At 41.7% G+C, this 18,272-nt stretch overlaps 1 protein-coding gene across 1 annotated transcript in view; it reads right to left on the reverse strand.

The window, feature by feature from the left end:
* The window catches only part of FARSB (phenylalanyl-tRNA synthetase subunit beta), a 69,300-nt gene that overhangs the window by 23,366 nt on the left and 27,662 nt on the right, over window positions 1–18,272 (reverse strand). The window contains exons 14-16 of the mRNA XM_077748657.1: window positions 17,288–17,380; window positions 13,738–13,855; window positions 508–663 (exon numbers count right to left, since the gene is read on the reverse strand). Coding sequence (XP_077604783.1) covers window positions 508–663; window positions 13,738–13,855; window positions 17,288–17,380 — 367 coding nt within the window. The remainder of the gene's footprint in view (window positions 1–507; window positions 664–13,737; window positions 13,856–17,287; window positions 17,381–18,272) is intronic.

An 18,272-nucleotide genomic window follows, 5' to 3' on the forward strand; every position in this document is an offset into this window, starting at 1 on the left:
CGAAACGCAAAGCCTCCTTCAGCACCGCCAGCACAGGGGTACTGGGTCCTGTCAGCCAAACTGAAACTCTCCAACCGACTTCACCGCACGCAGGCTTTTCTACAGGAGGGTCGCATTCTTCCCAATTAACAGGAAGCCTCTCAGGACAACTTTTCAGGGTTTTCTTTTGCCTTTAAACATTCAGACAGGCGGCTTTTGACTGTGAATCCTCAGTTTAGGCTCTCTCAGCCTCCAGTTTGGACTTCTGAGTTCAGAAGTGCCACCAAGGTGCTGGTGGCTTGCCGGTGCCTGTAACCAGGGGCTACCACACTCAACTGGAACCAAAGTACTTTACTAAAGGAGCTCTACAAGCATTTTCCTAAGATGCTGGAGGGAAAAGGAAGGTATTCTAGAAAATACTAACAATTACTTGAAATGAACCTCTATTTCCCACCTCCCCACTCCAATCAAACCAATCAAAAATTAGGACCTGGACTCTTCATTACATTATCACTAACTCAGTCTTACCTTCTGAGGCCTTGATCACATATCCCCCCTTCTTCTCACCAGGAGGTACATTAAGGAGCTGCATAATCCTGTCCAGCAGTCCATGGATTATCTCAAACCCAGGATTCTTATTGTAATAAACAGCACAGAGGTGCCTGTAGTTTCTCGCACCTACGTCTGAAAAAATAAAAGAATTAGCCATAAGGTCAACTGCTGTGGGGCTAAAAAGCATCTTTATGAAACTTAGAGCTAAAGCAAATACTTAGAGTAAATTGGGGAGTTGGGAGGTGGGGGAGGGCAGACCATTAAGTTCAAAGAGTCAAAATCATATTGTTTAAAGCATATACAGGGGTGCCTGGGTGGCTCAGTCGAGCGTCCGACTCTTGATTTCAGCTCAGGTCATGATCTCACGGTTTGTGAGTTCAAGCCCCACATCAGGCTCTGCACTTTCTCTCTCGCCGCCCCTCCCCAATTTGTGCTCTCCCTCCCTGTCAGAATAAATAAACTTAAAAAAAAATTTTTTTTAAAGCATATACACAGGTTGGAAAACTACGAAGTGAAGACAGGAGTAACTACCACAAAAGTTAGAACAGTAGTTGTTCTAAGTAAAGAGAAGTGATAAGATGTGGAAGAGCCTTACAAGACACCCGAGATACCGGCAATATTCTTAGTTTGGATGGTTTATAATCTTTTTAAACTGTATGCTACGTACACATTTCATATGTGTATGAAAAAAAAAAGCAATATAGGAAGAGAAAAGAAGAATGACACTGATGAAAATATAAGCCAAAAAAACTTTCCACACAGGAAAAAGAAGGAAGAGAAATATACCAAAATGTCAACAAAGGTTCCATTTGGGCAGAGATCGTGTTTTCCAAATTTCATCTGTTTTCCAATTGTTCCCTGATCACATGTATTATTCTACTTTGAAAATCAGAACTTAAAAAAGACTTGCAGCAATCCAGATGAACCCTGACGGTGAGTAGATAAAGTGAGGTTTGCCCAGAGTGGAATATTACTCAGCAATGAAAAGGAACGAACCATTAACGGATGTGACCGCCTAGATGAATCTCAAAGGGCATTCTACTGAATGAAAGAAGCCAGTCTCAAGGTCTACACACAAGTCCATTTATAGGGCATTCTGGAAAAGGCAAAACTACAGCCATTGAGAACTGACAGAAGTTGCCTGAGCTTAGATGTGGGGAAATGTGACTACGAAGGCAAAACATGGAAGGTTCTGGTGGCAACAGAGCAGTCTTTGTGTCTTGTAGTCATGGTCACAAAGATTTCAAACTTTATTAAAATCCCTTTTTAAAAAAGTGCCTGGTGGGGCGCCTGGGTGGCTTAGTCAGTTGAGCATCCGACTTTCGCTTAGGTCATGATCTCGCGGTTCGTGGGTTCGAGCTCCCCGTCGGGCTCTGTGCTGACTGCCAGCTCAGAGCCTGGAGCCTGTTTCCGTCTGTGACTCCCTCTCTCTCTGACCCTCCCCTGCTCACGCTGTCTCTCTCTCTCTCTCCCCTAGAAATAAATAAAACATTAAAAAAAAAAAAAGTGCCTGGCTTACGAAGGTAAACTCAAATTCAACAGTGAGCATTTAACTTGAACAGATAAACATATACTTGTGGCCCTTTAATTGTGAAGGGGACGGCTGCTCTAACACAATCAAGAATGTTGACTTCGTTTTATTATTCAAATTAGGAACAGAGAAAAAACAAAACAATGTCTATCTGGGGGAAACTGGAAATAATCTACTTTATATTCTCATGGAGTGAGTAAAAGCTCTTCCACAGACTTATTCCCATAGCCACAACTGACAAAATATAAAATGTCTTCTACCTTCCAGATATCCAAATAAAACATGGGTATTTTAAGACACTATACGACTAAAGTAATATAAAAGTGAGAACATAAAAGGGGTGAAAAGGAAAACTCACAACTGATTACTATGTGCCAGGTATTTAGTACCTATCATTCTTCTATAATCTTATTTAATTTTCAAGACAATCATGTAAACTGGATTTTATTACCCCCACAAAACAGGATAGGAAAAATAAGATGGAAAAACAAAGGCTCAGAAAGATTTTACCCAATGTCAAGCAAACTGGCGGGAGCTAATTGTAATTAACTACACAGCTAATAAGCTATAAAACCAGGACTTGACTGGGATGGTCTGGCTCTAAAACACATGCTCTTTCTACGAAAGACTTCAAATCTCTAAGTGTCTAAAGGATTTGGAGGAGATTTCTCAATCTCTGAAGCACTTAGATGAAAACAAATAACATACAAGCTTAATAGAGTCAAAGATGCACATTCTTGAGATGGTTTTGATATGACACGCTTTAGTATTCTCAAGTGTTATTTGTTAGAAGTCCTTCAACTGAAGTTTCAAGCCATCAACAATATTGTAACTCACGGAAAGCGCACTTGAAGTTACACTTCTGACTGAACACAGTGAAGAAATAACTGTTCTTGCCATGTAACACTGCTTACTGCCCACTAGGTTTAAGGCACTCCAGTTTATGAATCCCTGGAGGGAGAAGGTCAAAGCCAGCACAGAGCCTGCACAGACTAACCTCTCAACAATTAATTTCTGAGTAAGTGAATAAACCCAGAAAGGGAATGTGGGTACACATACACATGAGCGCGTGCGCGCACACACACACACACACAGCTAACCAGGGCCAGGCCCAGACAGTATGCCTCGTTCTAAGGCAGCCTAGGAGCCAGCTGCCGCAGGAAAGGGGGCTCTGCATTGCTGTCGTCCTCCATCATTTCCATTTGCGAGAATAAAGAAATCTGGTATCTAAAAGCTATAATTGAAGGTGTAAGAATAAAAATTAATATTAAAACCAGGCAGACATAAAACCTCACTAAACCAACCACATGCATAAACGAAAATGAGGGGCTTGATTTCTCCGTAGGAACACACACACGCACACGTATACCCCATGCTCCCTGAAGGGAAAAAAATGCAATGAAACAGAACTAAATTATCCCTTTCATATTACTGACTTGCTCCTGGGCATCTCTGCCATGTGGTACCCATTTGTTGGTGTCACATGCTTCCACTTTAACACACAGACATGTATTCAAACTACTTTGTTGTTCCACTTTTGCTGGGAGAGAGGAGCCCAGCAGTAACGCCAGCATTCAGAGCTTAGCAACATAAACTGGAAGCTTTATTTTGGTAACCTCTGTGCCTTGGAATACTTCTTTCCTCATCTCCAAGCTACATAAAACTTAACTTTTCTGATAAGAGGAGTGACATGTGGTTTAAATGCTTTCAAATTTAGAAAAAGCGAGTGACTGGTGAGCAGAATGATGAACTTACAATAGAAAATATAGGCCTTAAAATTATATTCTGTTCAAGGAAGGTTTCAAGATGTTTACCTAACACATGTACACATACACACGCTAATAAGCTATGTATTTTTAAATTCAATTTTGCAATATTTTTAAGAAAAGCCATGGAGTTTTAGGGCCTTATACTAAACCCATTGTACGAATTAAACTATTTAGATGGTCCCTCCAACTCCCACCACTGACTGGCCATTTCTTCTACATCTTCCCAGTGCCACCACTCCCTCTGGACTTGCTTCCTCGCATCTTGCTAAGATATTCCCTCTACTGTAGCCAAAGTGAATTAAAGGAGGAAATAACCACATATTCGGTTCCACCCATTCCTCCTTGGAGAAACTGCTAGGTATAGTAAAATTCCCATCTCCTAGTATTTTGCACCGAGGGACCCTATTATGTCACAGGAAGTTCCCTGACTACATGCCACAAAATAAGAACTATTTAAATTTGATGCCAAAACAAGGGTTTGTTGGAAATGCCTCGGTTCTTTCTAACTCCATTAACAGACCTCTTGTGTTATGCCATCAAACAACTCTGCTTTTTAAATGGGCCTGCCAAGTATGTCAGCCTAAATTACCAATGTATTTCGCAGACTTCAAAGTACTGCCTGGAGAGGCTGATCTAAACCACCCGAAGGAGGGGATGACTGGCTACAATTCTAGAAGCTGAAAGAACAGGCCAAATGATTTTTTAAAAGAGGAGGGAGAAAAGTGGTACATGATGTCTCCCAGTAAAGAACTACTACAACTCGAAGTATTCAAACAGGCTCCTGCTCGGTATAGAACCTCTCTCACCGCAGCACAAAAGCTAAGAAGGAAATTACCGGTGTTAGATTATACATGGACAGACTGAAAAAGCACAGAGTCTTCAAGACTACAATCCCATCTCTATTCTCAGATTCACATAAAGGCCCAAATACAGATGCTAGCAGAAAGCCTACTGACCCCAGAGGCCGTCACTGAGCACTGACGTTAACAGTCTGGCCAAGACAGAAAATAAAATGAAGCACCTTCATTTTTAACCCATCCCACCCAATAAATTTCTTTAACATTGGTACCCAAGAGACTGTAGTTAATGTGGCAAATTTGGCATATCTCCAGAAGCATTTCAATGCAACATTCAATGATTCACAAAAGCTACAAGAATCACGTGAAGACATACACCTTTAAAACGTAAAAATGTAGGAAAATAGGGACATTTACACACTGGTGTTATGGCTGCACGTTTATAAAAAAATCCTTTTTGCAAGAGAATTTAAGTCAGCAAAAACTTGCCCTGCGCCTGCTGCTACCAGGGCCAGAGACTGGGGAGTCGGGAGCCGGGGGGTTCGGGGAACCAGGGAATTCTGAAACCGGGGAGCTCTTCAGGCGAAGGGCTAGGGAGCTTGGGGCCCAGGGCCTGGGTTTGGGGGCTAGGGCCNACTGGGGGGAGAGGGGGACCTGGGGGCCCGGCGGGAGTCTGAAGAAGGGCCCAGGCCAGGTTCTGTCCAGGGTGATTGTTTCATCTTTCTGACACTCTGGTAACTTCCCGGTCCCAGGGATCATGACCCTTATCCCACCTACTTCTGAAGGTGTCCTCTGAGGATAGCACAGGGCTTAGCAAGCCGTGACGCCCCTCGCAGTAACCGAACTTTGTGTGGACTCGTGGGAGAAAAGTGATTGGGGTTGGTGGAGGGGGCCCGCTTCTCGGAGGCCAGTCGCCTGGAAGCAGAGTGACTGCCGAGTAGGTTCCTCAGGAGCCTCAGTTTTCCCACCTGTGTTTTCATTAGGAAAGTGGCTCCTTCTAGTGCACCCTAGACTGATGCTAGGGGGACGGATTCTGCCAGTGACAGGGACATTCTTCTCTCGCACCCACTGACAGGTCTTTCTGCTAGTGAGGTTGACAAAGGGTATATGAACCTTAACAGGATTTTAAAAATTCAGCCACAAGCAGTTTCCACCACAGGGCCTTTTCCCTTGTGATTTCTTTGGGTATGTCACTCTTCTTTTTATGTGACAGGCTCCCCGTCCATGTCTCAACTCTGTCCCTTTCTCAGCCAGGCTGTAGGTGTCCACACTAATGTCCCGCCCTGCTCAGTTCTGCTGATCTGCCTTTGGGGCACTGCCCACCCCGTCACATCACCTCACATTACCTCCTATATTAGTACCCATCCCCTCCCCCGATCAGCTTCAGGAAAGCTGGGGTTTTGTGGATTCACCTGAGCATCCCCAGAGCCTGGGATAGCGCCTGGGACATAGTAGAATGAACATGACCGAGCCATCATCCTCTCTGGCTCCACAAGGTGCCCTGCTGGCACTGAAGGGGACCCGCCACAACTCTCAGTTACTTGGTAAGTCCCACCTGGTTGGTCCAGGCGTGTGTTGGGACCCTGGAATGCTGGGTTTGCTTTGAGCTTTCCCTTGGGTTCAGAGAGCAGGGTAAGGGCCAATGCGTCTGGCCAAACTCCACTACTCCTTTGATCTCGAGGATTCTGTAAGAACCTTCAGACCCTGTGCAGATGGCTTCCTCAGCCAGGCATGGAATTTCGAAGGTCTGGGTTGCATTCCTAACTCTAATTTTAGTTCCGTGGAATCTTGAGTTAGTCCTGTTCTTTTTTTGGAGCCTCTCTTCTCTATAACATGGGGAAAGGACAGTACTCTCTCCTTCAGAAGACGGCTGAAATCTTAGGACTCCTGCTCCAGGACGTCTGTTCGGCCCCGGGTACGTGTTCATACAAAAGCTCTGGAGCGTGTGTGCCAGGGGAAGGGAGGGTAGAGTGGGCAGGTGATGGACAAGCTCTGTGGCTTTTGAATTGTGGGTTGCAGTGCAGTCCGCTGCTGCTCATGAAATCTGTCTGGGGGCTCCTAACCACAAAAATATGCAGAGAAAACCTCTAAGTTGCTTCTTTGCATTTCCAAGTGAATCTCCGAATCAGCTTGCACAGCTCTCCCCAGAAGCCTCTGTGTTTGTGTTGGGATCGTGCAGAGAGTTGAGGCCTCTGTGTGTTTGCTCTTCTGGTTTACCAGGCAGAAATCTTTCAAAAAGTCTCTCAAAAGTTTTCTCTTTTTCTCCAGAGAGATCTTCTGTGTGTTAGATTTATTCCTAGCTATCTCTCTCCTCCATGCTATTACTGCCCCCACTTGCAAACTGTTGCCAGGAAAGCAGTTTTTAAAAACTGATCATGGGGAATCTGGGTAGCTCAGTCGGTTAAGCAGCCGACTTTGGCTCAGGTCATGATCTTACAATTCATGAGTTCGAGCCCCGCATCAGGCCTGCTTCCAATTCTGTGTCTCCCTCTCTCTCTGCTCCACCTCTGCTTGTACTCTGTCTCTCAAAAATGAATAAACATTTTAAAAACAAAAAATTAAAAATAAATAGATAAAAGCCGATCTTGCATTTAAAAAAAAAGACAGCAAAAACTTAATGTGCATACCTACAGACTGACCAATTCTATCTGTACAAATACATATCTGTATAAGGGTACAAGGGCACTCACTACAACATACATATTAGCGAACACCTGGTAGCAATTAAAACGTCACCCTAAGTCTGAATAAACTATATTGCAGACATACAATGGAATATTATATAGGCGTCAAAAAGAATGAGATGGACAGAATGTGTTCATAGGAAAAAGTACAGGACAGGTAAAGCATAATTCCATTTTTTAAACATTAGAAAGTATTTATCTATGGCTCTACAGAGAAATGTAAGATACGTGCTTGCATACACATGGAAAATATACAGTAAGAGTATACACACATATATATGAAACTAAGAGCAGGACTAGAGAAAAGTTGGGTATGTGTTTTGTTTATTAAATATGAAAATTAAATTGCTCTTAATATGTATTTGTGAAAGTTCTTAAAGATACTACAAATTTTAGAAACAGAAAACTTAAGAGCAATTTCCTTAAAACCTCTATATCAGCACACCAAAGTACAATTTTTTTTTAGATAATGCTGAAAGCCAAAAAAATAAATGTGAGGAGGAAAAAAAGAAATCTATGACCTTTTCAATGCATGAAGGAAAAAGTTATAACTTGTGGGTTGCCTTCTAGTTAACATAAACCTGGAATAGATTTTTACCTATTAAAAAAACACAATATGCAATGCATGACAGAGCATATTATACTCACATTTGCAGATTTTAGCTATGTGGACCCAAACACACTAAAATAACTTTCTGTATTAAAAATGATGTTATTTACAGTTAGGATACCATCATATAGGAAAATGATGCTACTTCAAATACTGTCACTGTCAACATTCCTTACACTCATACTTTTTGAATTATTAATTGGAAATTCTACATGCCAAAAACATGAAGTAGTAAAATTAAATTAATCCAGACTGATGACATAAGCTTTCTTCAGAAAACTGCATTCCACATGTGGATACTAGATAATCTTCCATTATTTGATGGCTGCAGAATTAATGGACAATGTCTCAAGAGCTCAAGTATTTCACAAGCTCATAATAAAAATGCCTTTATTGAGCTCTTTATCAAGCAAAGAGTTACAGGAAAAACTATACAAACCTGGGCCTGTGTTCCGTGGGTTACAGTACAGACAGACCCATGAATGGCTGAGGAAGCTGTAAGAACACATCAAATCACATAACAGTGAATTAGTTCTATTCTATGCAGCCTCGGTGACCCAAGGAGGAAAGAGGAAGAGGAATCTTCTATATCGTGATTAACGTTCAAAGAGATTCCGGATCTCCACATCTAAACAAGTCAGGGTAAGAAGGAGACCATTCTGATTTAGAAAAGCTACGGGAAGAATGTGAAATTTCAGACACCACTTGAACACTTGGGCGGGGTGGGGATACAACACGGCCTGTCACCAGGCTTTGGAGGAGGCAGGAATGGCCTGAGCCCGAAGCAAAGGCTTAGAGTGAGCACGCCTGCTCAGGCTAGTGCAGTCACTGGAGGCCCCCCAGTGCTCAAGGGCCTATAACCTGCTCCATCCACAATAATATTCAAACCCCAAAGTCTTGGAGTGGTCATTCTAACCCCAGCACATAGCCGTGTGATCATCAGGATGCTGTGCAGGTAGGACAGCATCATGCTCAATCTAAGCCACCTGAGACCCTTTACGAAGCCTAACCAGACATCTTTCTGAAGGTGTGGTTTCTTTTAAACTTAGACTCAACACAGAGATGTGTTTTCTGCTGCATTTCAGCAAGCTTCTAGGCACCGTGGCAGCCCCAGTGACCACTGTGAAATAAACGGTGACGGCAGAACTCAATCTGCTTTTAATAAAAAGCCTGAATGTTGGGCTTTGCAAAATCCAATTGCTTTTTTGGAGCGTGAAGACTAGCTCAAGTTAATTCACAAGCAGGTCCTTGGCTCCTGTAATTTACTATTGGGGCAGCTGGGTGGCTGTTGGTCGAGCATCCAACTTTCAATTCAGCTCAGGTCATGACGCCAGGGTCGTAGGACTGAGCTCCTCATCAGGCTCTGTGCTGAGCACAGGGCCTGCTAGAGATTCTCTCTCACTGCCTCTCTCCCCTGCCTCCTCTCTCTCACTCTAATAAAAAATTAAATTAAAAACAATAAATCTACTTTGTTTATAGTTTAATTTATATCGAATGAAAGTATCAACAACTGAAATCAATAACTCACAGCAGCCTGATTTCGAGAGCTTCAGGGCTGCTTCCACTGGCTTCCATTATACAGCTGAAAATTTACCCCACGGCAGAGTCTGCATTGAACTTCATTCCAAAGACACATGCCATTCTGCCCAAAAGGGATAAATCTGCTCAGCTGCTTGAGTTATGACTAATTCTTAAAAATTTTGTGGCCTACAGTTTGGCCCTACAGTTCAGTAAATGCAGTGGCTGCTCAGCCTTAAAGAACCAGGATGTGTTGGACTCCGAGTGGAAGTCGTAGTATTTGTAAAGTGTGTCTGACTTGGTTGCTAAACAGGCAGCTAGCCTGACAGCCACACAACACAGACGGTAGACAGTAAGTCCACACAAGCAGAAGAGACTGTCCAGTGAGGTCAAGCATGAAAACAGGGGCTAGCAGCCTTTCGTTTACTCTCACAGGACTGTAAGAGTACCATACGTACAGGAACGCAGGGCAAGTACTATCTGTGGGAGGCATATCATAATCCAGCACTGATTTCTTATTTCCACCATCTTCATTTCCATCATGGAAGAGATACCTGCCTACACAAACCTGAGGCTGGGAGTAGGGGTTTCCCTTAATGTTACAAAACAAGTCCGTGGTGACTGTCAATCCTTGTCTATGCTGTGAGGGTCCCTGGAGCAGTACCTATAAAAACCAGTCCGTCTCCCTCATGACTAGCAGCTCTTTCTCTCATATTCCAAACAGACCCTGGCAAAGAAAAGAACTCAAAGACTCTTCCACCAGTGCAATGAATGAGACGCTCTAGCTCACTCTTGCTGTATATCCCTACCCTCTTCTGAACCAGTACTTTGGGTACAGCCCCCCATCTCCCACCCAATGAAACTCTGGGATGTTTTTACATTACTGGGAAACTTCTCTTGATAGTCTACATTTTTCTTCTTCAAAACAGTGTGAATATTTAGGAGGAAACGCCTAACTCCAGCAGAAAAAATGCTTACTGGCTTGAAAGGCAGTAAAAATGTATGTGCTCACTTCATTGAGGAGAAGTGGCTGATGAATTACTGAAAAGAAAACACCATTCCTGTTTTTAAGTAAATACCCTCCCCCCACCCATCAGTACATTTTGGTTTTTGATGCCCTAAAAAAAGGTAGTTCACAACAGACGAAAACCCAATTAAATCAAAAGTTAGGACAAAAATGAGCCCCCTTAGAGGGTGACATTAACTCTTTAATGGCTGAAGGGTTACAAGTCATTCTCATAGACAATTACTCCAGACCAGGACACTAGGTATCTGGCCTCAGGGATTGCTCATGCCCCAAAAGAAAGAGCAGACACCAAACGGTGCTTATCACGTGGCCAGAACTTTTCAAGATGCAAATTCATGTAATCCTTACAAAAATCCAGTAAGTGCTATTGTTACCCCCATCGCTACAGATGAGAAGACAGGCACAGGGAGACTGAATAACTGTCTACGGTCAAGCAGCTCATAAGTGGCAGAACCAGGACTCAAACCCAAAAACACTGGCTGTATGATCTTGAATCCATGGAGCTGTGCTGTCTCTGCCAGAGGGTCCTCTGTGTACCCCGCTGAGAAGTAGGGGGCCCACCTGCACATACGCAGAGTACTCTGTCAGAAAAACTACTTGATGGGATAAAAACTCCAAGTCTACCTCAGGAGACCTGCTCCAGAGCAAATGTAGGTGTGTTCAGAGTAAACTTATTGCGCACACCTGCCCCCACTCATTTCCCAAACTCCACCAACACAAAAAGCTGAAGACAATCAACCATAATGGTGCGAGGTAACAGGCGAAAGTCTTAGCAGAGGAAGATGGCTCCCTGGGGAAAACAGCAGCCTAATCACAAGTGAAAACAGGAATAAAAGGTCTGTGCAGCGATGAGAACGACTCTTTCTGAGGACACAAAGTGTAGCACAAATGCATACAGACTGGGTTTCTGGGGTTATCACCAGGGTGATTTGTTAAACGATGGCCCACCGCCCTCGTACTCAGCTCGCTCACTCTCAACAGGCGGCCTTCTCCCCAGGCACGGTCCTCGCCTGCAGGGTGGAGTCTGTGTCTGGACCTTCCCAAGAACTCATGAAGGAAAAATCAGCAAAGACATCCCTCCCAAGGACTGCAACACAGTCGAGCGCTCTGTGCTTCCAGGGAAAATGTCCTTGTGGCAGGCGTGGGGACCTCGGCTGGCCCCTCACCCTCCAGACCCTGAGCCGAGCCGCTGGCTTACAAGCGCGCCCACCCCTGAGGTGCCTGAGGGAGCCCCTGCCATGGGGGAAGAGGCAAACGGCTGAAAGAGTAAAACTTTTGAGGGAACGCACTATAATTGACCTAATCCTATACGCATTTATAAATATGTTTGGATCACCAAGGATCAAAACATACAATTCAAAGAGCTAAGATGGAAGGAAAGGAGTCAAAATTAACAGAAAAACCTGATGGTGAAATCGTAACAAGTCCTCAGTTATCTGTACCAGAGGAGGATCTGAGGCACAAGAATCCGGAGAACTACTTAGAGCCGGCATTGAAAATGGTGTCTGATTTCTACCACCAAAGAAAATTGACCTACCACCCAAAGAAAATTCTACATAGACTCATATTAAAAAAAACTTTTATTCTCTAAGGATATATGCACAGAAACCAAATTCTGGCCCTAGCTCTAGGTCCAAAATGTATCCAGCCTTGGGCAAATTAATATTTTCCTGTCTCAATTTCCCTATATATTAAGCATGGACAGTGTTTTTTGGTCCCATCTGCCTCAAAGAGATGGATTAACAATCAAAAGAGAAGACGAATGTTGGAAAAGATTTTGAAATGTATAAAGTAGCATACAAATGCAAAGTGATGCTGTTAACTGAAGACTAGGCTGTACACTGGGGAGTGGATGGCATCCAGCTTTGGCTCAAAAGTGTGCCACAAAAGCTCCACATACAGTCAACGTGCACATGCCTCTCTAGCATTCATTTCTGAAGACAGGCTGGTTCACAGACAATCGCTCTTCACTACTTTGGGCAGTCAGAATCATGCCATATGATCCTCTTCAGGAGAAACTGAGAAAAAGGCCTTTGCTGTTGTCAACAGATTCAAAAGAAAACACTGAATTCTGCAGTCTGGAGTAAGACTTCTGAATATAACACAGGATTTGAATAGTTAAACCCAGGGAACCAGAGAAATATTGCCAGCAGTCTGGTCATTTGATGGCACTGCTCACCAAGAAATCATCTCCTATGCAGCTCCAAACAGATCTAAGTTGGAAGACAGAAGTCTGAGTAGGACTCACATCCTTGGCAATCAGGTTTAAGTACTAACTAAATACAGGCTTATTAAAGAACCTCTGAGTTCCAAATGGTGGACCTACAAGCCCAGCCTACACTCAAGACAAAACCTGGTAAAACATGTATCATAACTGGTACAAGAGTGATGGTGAAGAGCCACTGCGAACTAGAATGACAAGATATCAAGTACCTTAAAATGACATGCACGTAAATCAAAGAACATAAGGAAATGTTCCATAGTACTTTTCAAGTTGAGCTGCTTTTTTTTTAATGTTTTTTTTAAATGTTTATTTCTCTTTGAGACAGAGAGACAGAGAGACAGAGAGAGAGAGAGAGAGAGGGAGGGAAGGAGGGAGGGAGGGAGGGAGGGAGGAGAGACAGAAACAGACTGTAAGCAGGGGAGGGGCAGAGAGAGACGGGAGACACAGAATCCAAAGCAGGCTCCAGGCTCTGAGCTGTCAGCACAGAGCCCGATGCCGGGCTCGAACCCACAAACCATGAGATCATGACTTGAGTCACAGTCAGACACTTAATGGACTGAGCCACCCAGGAGCCTCTCAAGTTGAGGTTTTAATAGGGTTCTTCATAAATACTAAGTTCTTTAAGATTTGCTTTCCATTTAAAGAAATAAGAGAGCAACCCAATATCTGAATAGCTTGCTTAGATGGATTCATACCAATCATGAAAACTAAATTTACGAAACAATTGGGAAAATTTAAACACAAACTAGATGTCCGATGATAAAATAGTGTGGCTTATTTTTTAAAAGTGAAACGTGGCCTCTGTTATCTTTTAGAGATACGTTATCTTTTAGAAACACACACTGAAGTGTTTGCTGATGAAATGAAAGGATGCCTGGGAACTACATCAGAAGAATATGGGGAAGCAGGGTAGAGTGTAAATACATGGAAGAAGACGGGCCATGTGCTGATAACTGTTGATGGGCACTGGATTCACTGCCTCCCTTTACATAAAGTTTCATAACAACATGCTCTAAGTGGACAAATCAAAGGGGACTTGTTCTTACCTCTGCTAGAATCTTTTACTACAATGTCAGAGATTTCAAACAGTTTCAGAGGAAGGGGCATCTTCCGATTGGCAGCTATGGTCTTTAGGAGGCCAGGAAGAAGGGTAGTGCGCGCCACCTACGGGAGAACAGGTGAAATTGCACTGACCAAATGAGAACCCAACAGACCTGGTTACAAGACCAGAACTCAACAGCTTCACAGCAAGCAAGACTCTTGTGGAAAATGCAATGCCTAAAATCCAGATCGTTTTTGATGCTCAGTTCCAAGAAAAAAAAAATGCATTTATTCTGGCTTCCAAACTTAGAAAATGAAAAGTCACAAAACTTGATCACAAAATGAAAAAATGTTATAAATACAATGCTTGCACCTAGGATTATTCTATTATTTTAAAAATTATAGTTACTTTTAAGACTTCAAATATGTAAATTTTCATATCCTGCTTTATTTTACAGAGTAACTGAAAGAGATTACAAGAAACCCAAGCATTTATATAAATCTGATTTCATCAAATTCTTAAAAAACCAAAACCAGGGAAAATGTAAACGCAATTAAAATACCACGACAACGAGAAAAAAGAACACAAATATGTTACGCTCTAAAAAAGAAGTATGCAGTTGCTATGGGCAAGCTGTGACTATAGTTTTCAGCTTAGTAGCCAAAGAAATACAACCATACATCCTAGTTCTTAAAAACAAAACAGCTTCCCTACTTCTGTCTCAATTAAATTTCTGATTCTAAGCTAAAGGTGACACGTTAGCTTTCAACACATCACGTTACCAGAAGAGTTTTATGAGCGGTGGCAGGACATCATCATTAAGAACGTGGGCTCTGCAGTCAGCGGCCAGCACCGCTATCCTTCGCCCAGACAGCTGCGTGAGCTTAGGCTGGTTTCTCTGCTTCCACTCCCGCTACCCTAGGGTCTCTTCTCCACAATGATCCTTTAAAGCTCAAGTCAGATCACAAAACTCCCCTGCTCAAAACTCCAATATGTTTCCGTCAAGTTGTGAATAAAACCCATGCCCCTACACGGGGCCCTCCCTAAGTCTGGCCCCGGCACTTTCTCCAGCTTCAGCTCCCACTGCTCCCACTGGGCTTACTGTGCCGCAGCCACACTCCACAAGCAGATTTCCATCTCAGGCCTCCACCTCATACAGTCTTCCTGTGGACTCACGTGTGGCTGCCTTACTTTCATTAGGTCTCTGCTCAACACGTCCTCTCCCACAGTGGCCTGCCCTGATCACCCTGGCTAAAACAGCAGCCCCTCCCAGACTCTGCATGTGTAACAACAGTAATAAGCCCCTAAGACCTGCGAGTAGAATGTCTGCTGAGGAAACAGAACACCTTTCCTATCAATCTCACTCTAGCAGCTGCTGCTAGTGGCCTTCATCTCTGGGCTTTTCTAAATACCGCTCACTTTCGCCAATGGAGAGAAAGTGCTCAAACCAATCAGAAACAAAACTATAATGTTAAAAGAAAGCTTAACTTATTGAAATATAGACAATCCTTCTTTGTAAATAACTTTTCTTAGGTTCACTCCTCCCTATTTTATAGATAAGCCTTATTTGCTTGTTTAAAAACAGCAATACAAAAAGTTAAAACTGGATCCAATCAAGCTGCTCTATCTACCTACAAGTTTACCAGAAACACAGGGGGCCACTGGAGTGTACTCCACAAAATCTTAACTGTGAGAACTCTACTGGACAAATGACCAGTTTCTTCAACAAAGAAAGTGAAAGGGAGAGAGGAAAAGCGAGATGGCTAGAGGAGCAATCTGTAAATTGAAAAGACTTAAGCAGCACATCAACTTTGTATGAACCACATTTGAATGCTAAATTAAACAAACTATTAGGAAAATTGAGACAACTGGAAAAATTTGAACAATGACTGGATATTTAAGGACACTAAGAATACTAATGCTAACGGGGGGGAGGGGAATGTGGTAACATTCTGTAATTTTGTTTATAATTTTAATAAAATTTTACATGTTTTAACTAAATGACATTTTACTTCTTTTATCCGTTCTCTAACATCTCTGTGAGAAAACAGCCCAAAATTAAGAATTATGCAAGAGAAAGAATGGGCTTAGACAATAAACAGAGTTACAAGTCCGTAAATAACTTTACCTTTAACCATAAACAAACAGAAACCTGTCAGCCACTCAAGTAACGGTAGGACACGTGCTGGGTCAGCAGGAATAAAATACAGAATCCGTTGGGTCCAAAAGATAGACTCTCTTCTAATGTATTTTATGCAGAATTAGTGACTTCGAAAGTGTGCTAAACCACTATTTATAGTGATATTTAATGTGTTTCTGATTTGTTTTCTTTCCACTTATATAAAATAGAGAAAACAGAATGTAAACCCTAAAGAACATTACCTCATCTTAGAACTATCAAGCTCGATAAACAAAACCGGGTTAAAAAGGAAAACCTGAAATAAACGCAAATGAAAATCCACTAAGATTTACTGACTGACTGAAAAGTCCCTCCACCCAAAGGAATTTGAGTGTCTCCTATTAAAAAGAACACCGTAAGAGCAGTACAAAAGCTAGTGGACTTCAAAACAAAGGCATTATCACAATCCTTCCAAACTGGCATAAATTCTTCAAAGTTCTGACACTGAATACCAAGAAACAACGTATGTACTTGATGCATACTATTATCAATTAGTTCTTTAAATAGCTTAGCCCTAATCTACCTAGCCCTATAGATTAAATCTAACTTAAAAAAAAATCTAAATGTTAACATTTTTAGGACTTTAAGCATCTAAAAATGTTTAGAACTTTTACAGATATGGAAACCACAGAAACTACCTCAAGAGTTCACATTAATAACAGCATTAATTTACTTGAAAGCATTTCTTCCCAATTCTAAGATTCCCCTTGATTCCAAACCCAAGTTAAAGAAACACAAAGAACTGTGCAAGAAAGACAGAATGAGAGTGGGCCAGTATGAAAGAGGGGAGATGGTTTAGAGTCATTAATAAGCAAAGAATTTATAATCTATGAAAAGAGCACTTCGAGGGAATATCCTAATCTATCATGTAAATCACTTAACATTTACTAAGGTAGTATCATTCACATTGGAATAATCCTAAACTCTATGTGAAATGCCACTGAAATAAAGGATTACCATGAAAAAGAAAATGGAGACAACATGTCAAAAAGTGATGTAGCAACTAATTTCAAAGAGAATGATTTAACAGAGGTACTGGGAACAGTTACTAACTCGTTTATCACAAATGGGTAGAAGAGCTGAAAACTGAAAATAGTATTTAAAAAGTCAACTGATTTGAAATGAATGAAATGGAAAGTTCAGATAAGACTGGGCTACACAGCACAGAGCAAGCAAAGACCGCTGTAAATCAATCAAAAAAAGATTATAAAAAAGTGTTAAGAGTTTGTCAATAAAGTATGCAAGAACCAAGTATCCTCTATCCAAAAAGAGATTTTTTAAAAAGCTCTAAGACTTTGTCATCTGAAGTATAATAACTTATGTACTTACTGCCTCTCAGTATTTACCCAAACTCTTTCCTACTTAAAATTCTCACCTGAAATTCAGCTGTTTTAGGATTACTTATGTGGACTGCCTTTGTTGCAGAGATGTCCAAACCAAGTTTATCAGCAATATCTTCTTGGGAGCACTAAGAAGTACATAACAAAATAAAGAAAGAAAAACAAGGACTAAATTGAATATACAAAGTTTAATGCTATTTAGTCAACTTATGGTCTTACAGCAATGTAGATTCTCTGTATAAAGAAGTTAAAAAAAAAGAATACATCAACTACTTCAGGGCCACAACAGATATAATTTTACATTAACGGTCCTTTTACAAGGACTTGTATCTATGATACAGAGGAAAAGCAAACTTCCCACATGCTGACGGTGGTATAACTGTATTTGGGCCCTTCCTAAGCTAGCCTCCCACTTACCTTACCAGTCTAGTCTCTTATAATTAGCTACCCATTCCCTGAATCTTACACTCTTCCTTACTTTTACCATAAGTGCCTTCGTTCCCCCAACCAACCTGATACTATCCCCCATCAGAGTTCTACCTCTTCCATAAAAATATTCCTAGGGACTCCAACTTCTCACTCCTTCCTTGGTGTTCCCATGGCTTTGTTCTGATTACCATTATAATCTTTGCTAAATACATACTGACTTATGGTAGAATCGTAGGAATAAGAGCAGAATTCAAGTGGCCTGAATTCTGCCCAATGTTCTTTCTACTTAATCATTTAACTTCTGTGCTATGTGCTTGATAATAAACTGAGCAATAAACTGTTAACCACTCACCCACCAAAAAGTGAATGATGCTGGTCACACTCAAAAACCAGGATGATAGGCAGAAGTTATGAAAATAAAACTCACTATTAGATGCACTACATCTAACAAATGATTTAACAAGATAATGCAAATAAAGTACCTGGTACAAACTAAGTGCTCAAAGATATATTAACAATAACGGTTAATAAGTTACTAAGACCAACTATCACATATTAATCCTAATTGCTGCAAAGGAGTTTAAAATTTAA

Source organism: Crocuta crocuta, unplaced genomic scaffold (assembly GCF_008692635.1).
Source record: "Crocuta crocuta isolate KB4526 unplaced genomic scaffold, BGI_CrCroc_1.0 scaffold229, whole genome shotgun sequence".
NCBI lineage: Eukaryota > Metazoa > Chordata > Mammalia > Carnivora > Hyaenidae > Crocuta > Crocuta crocuta.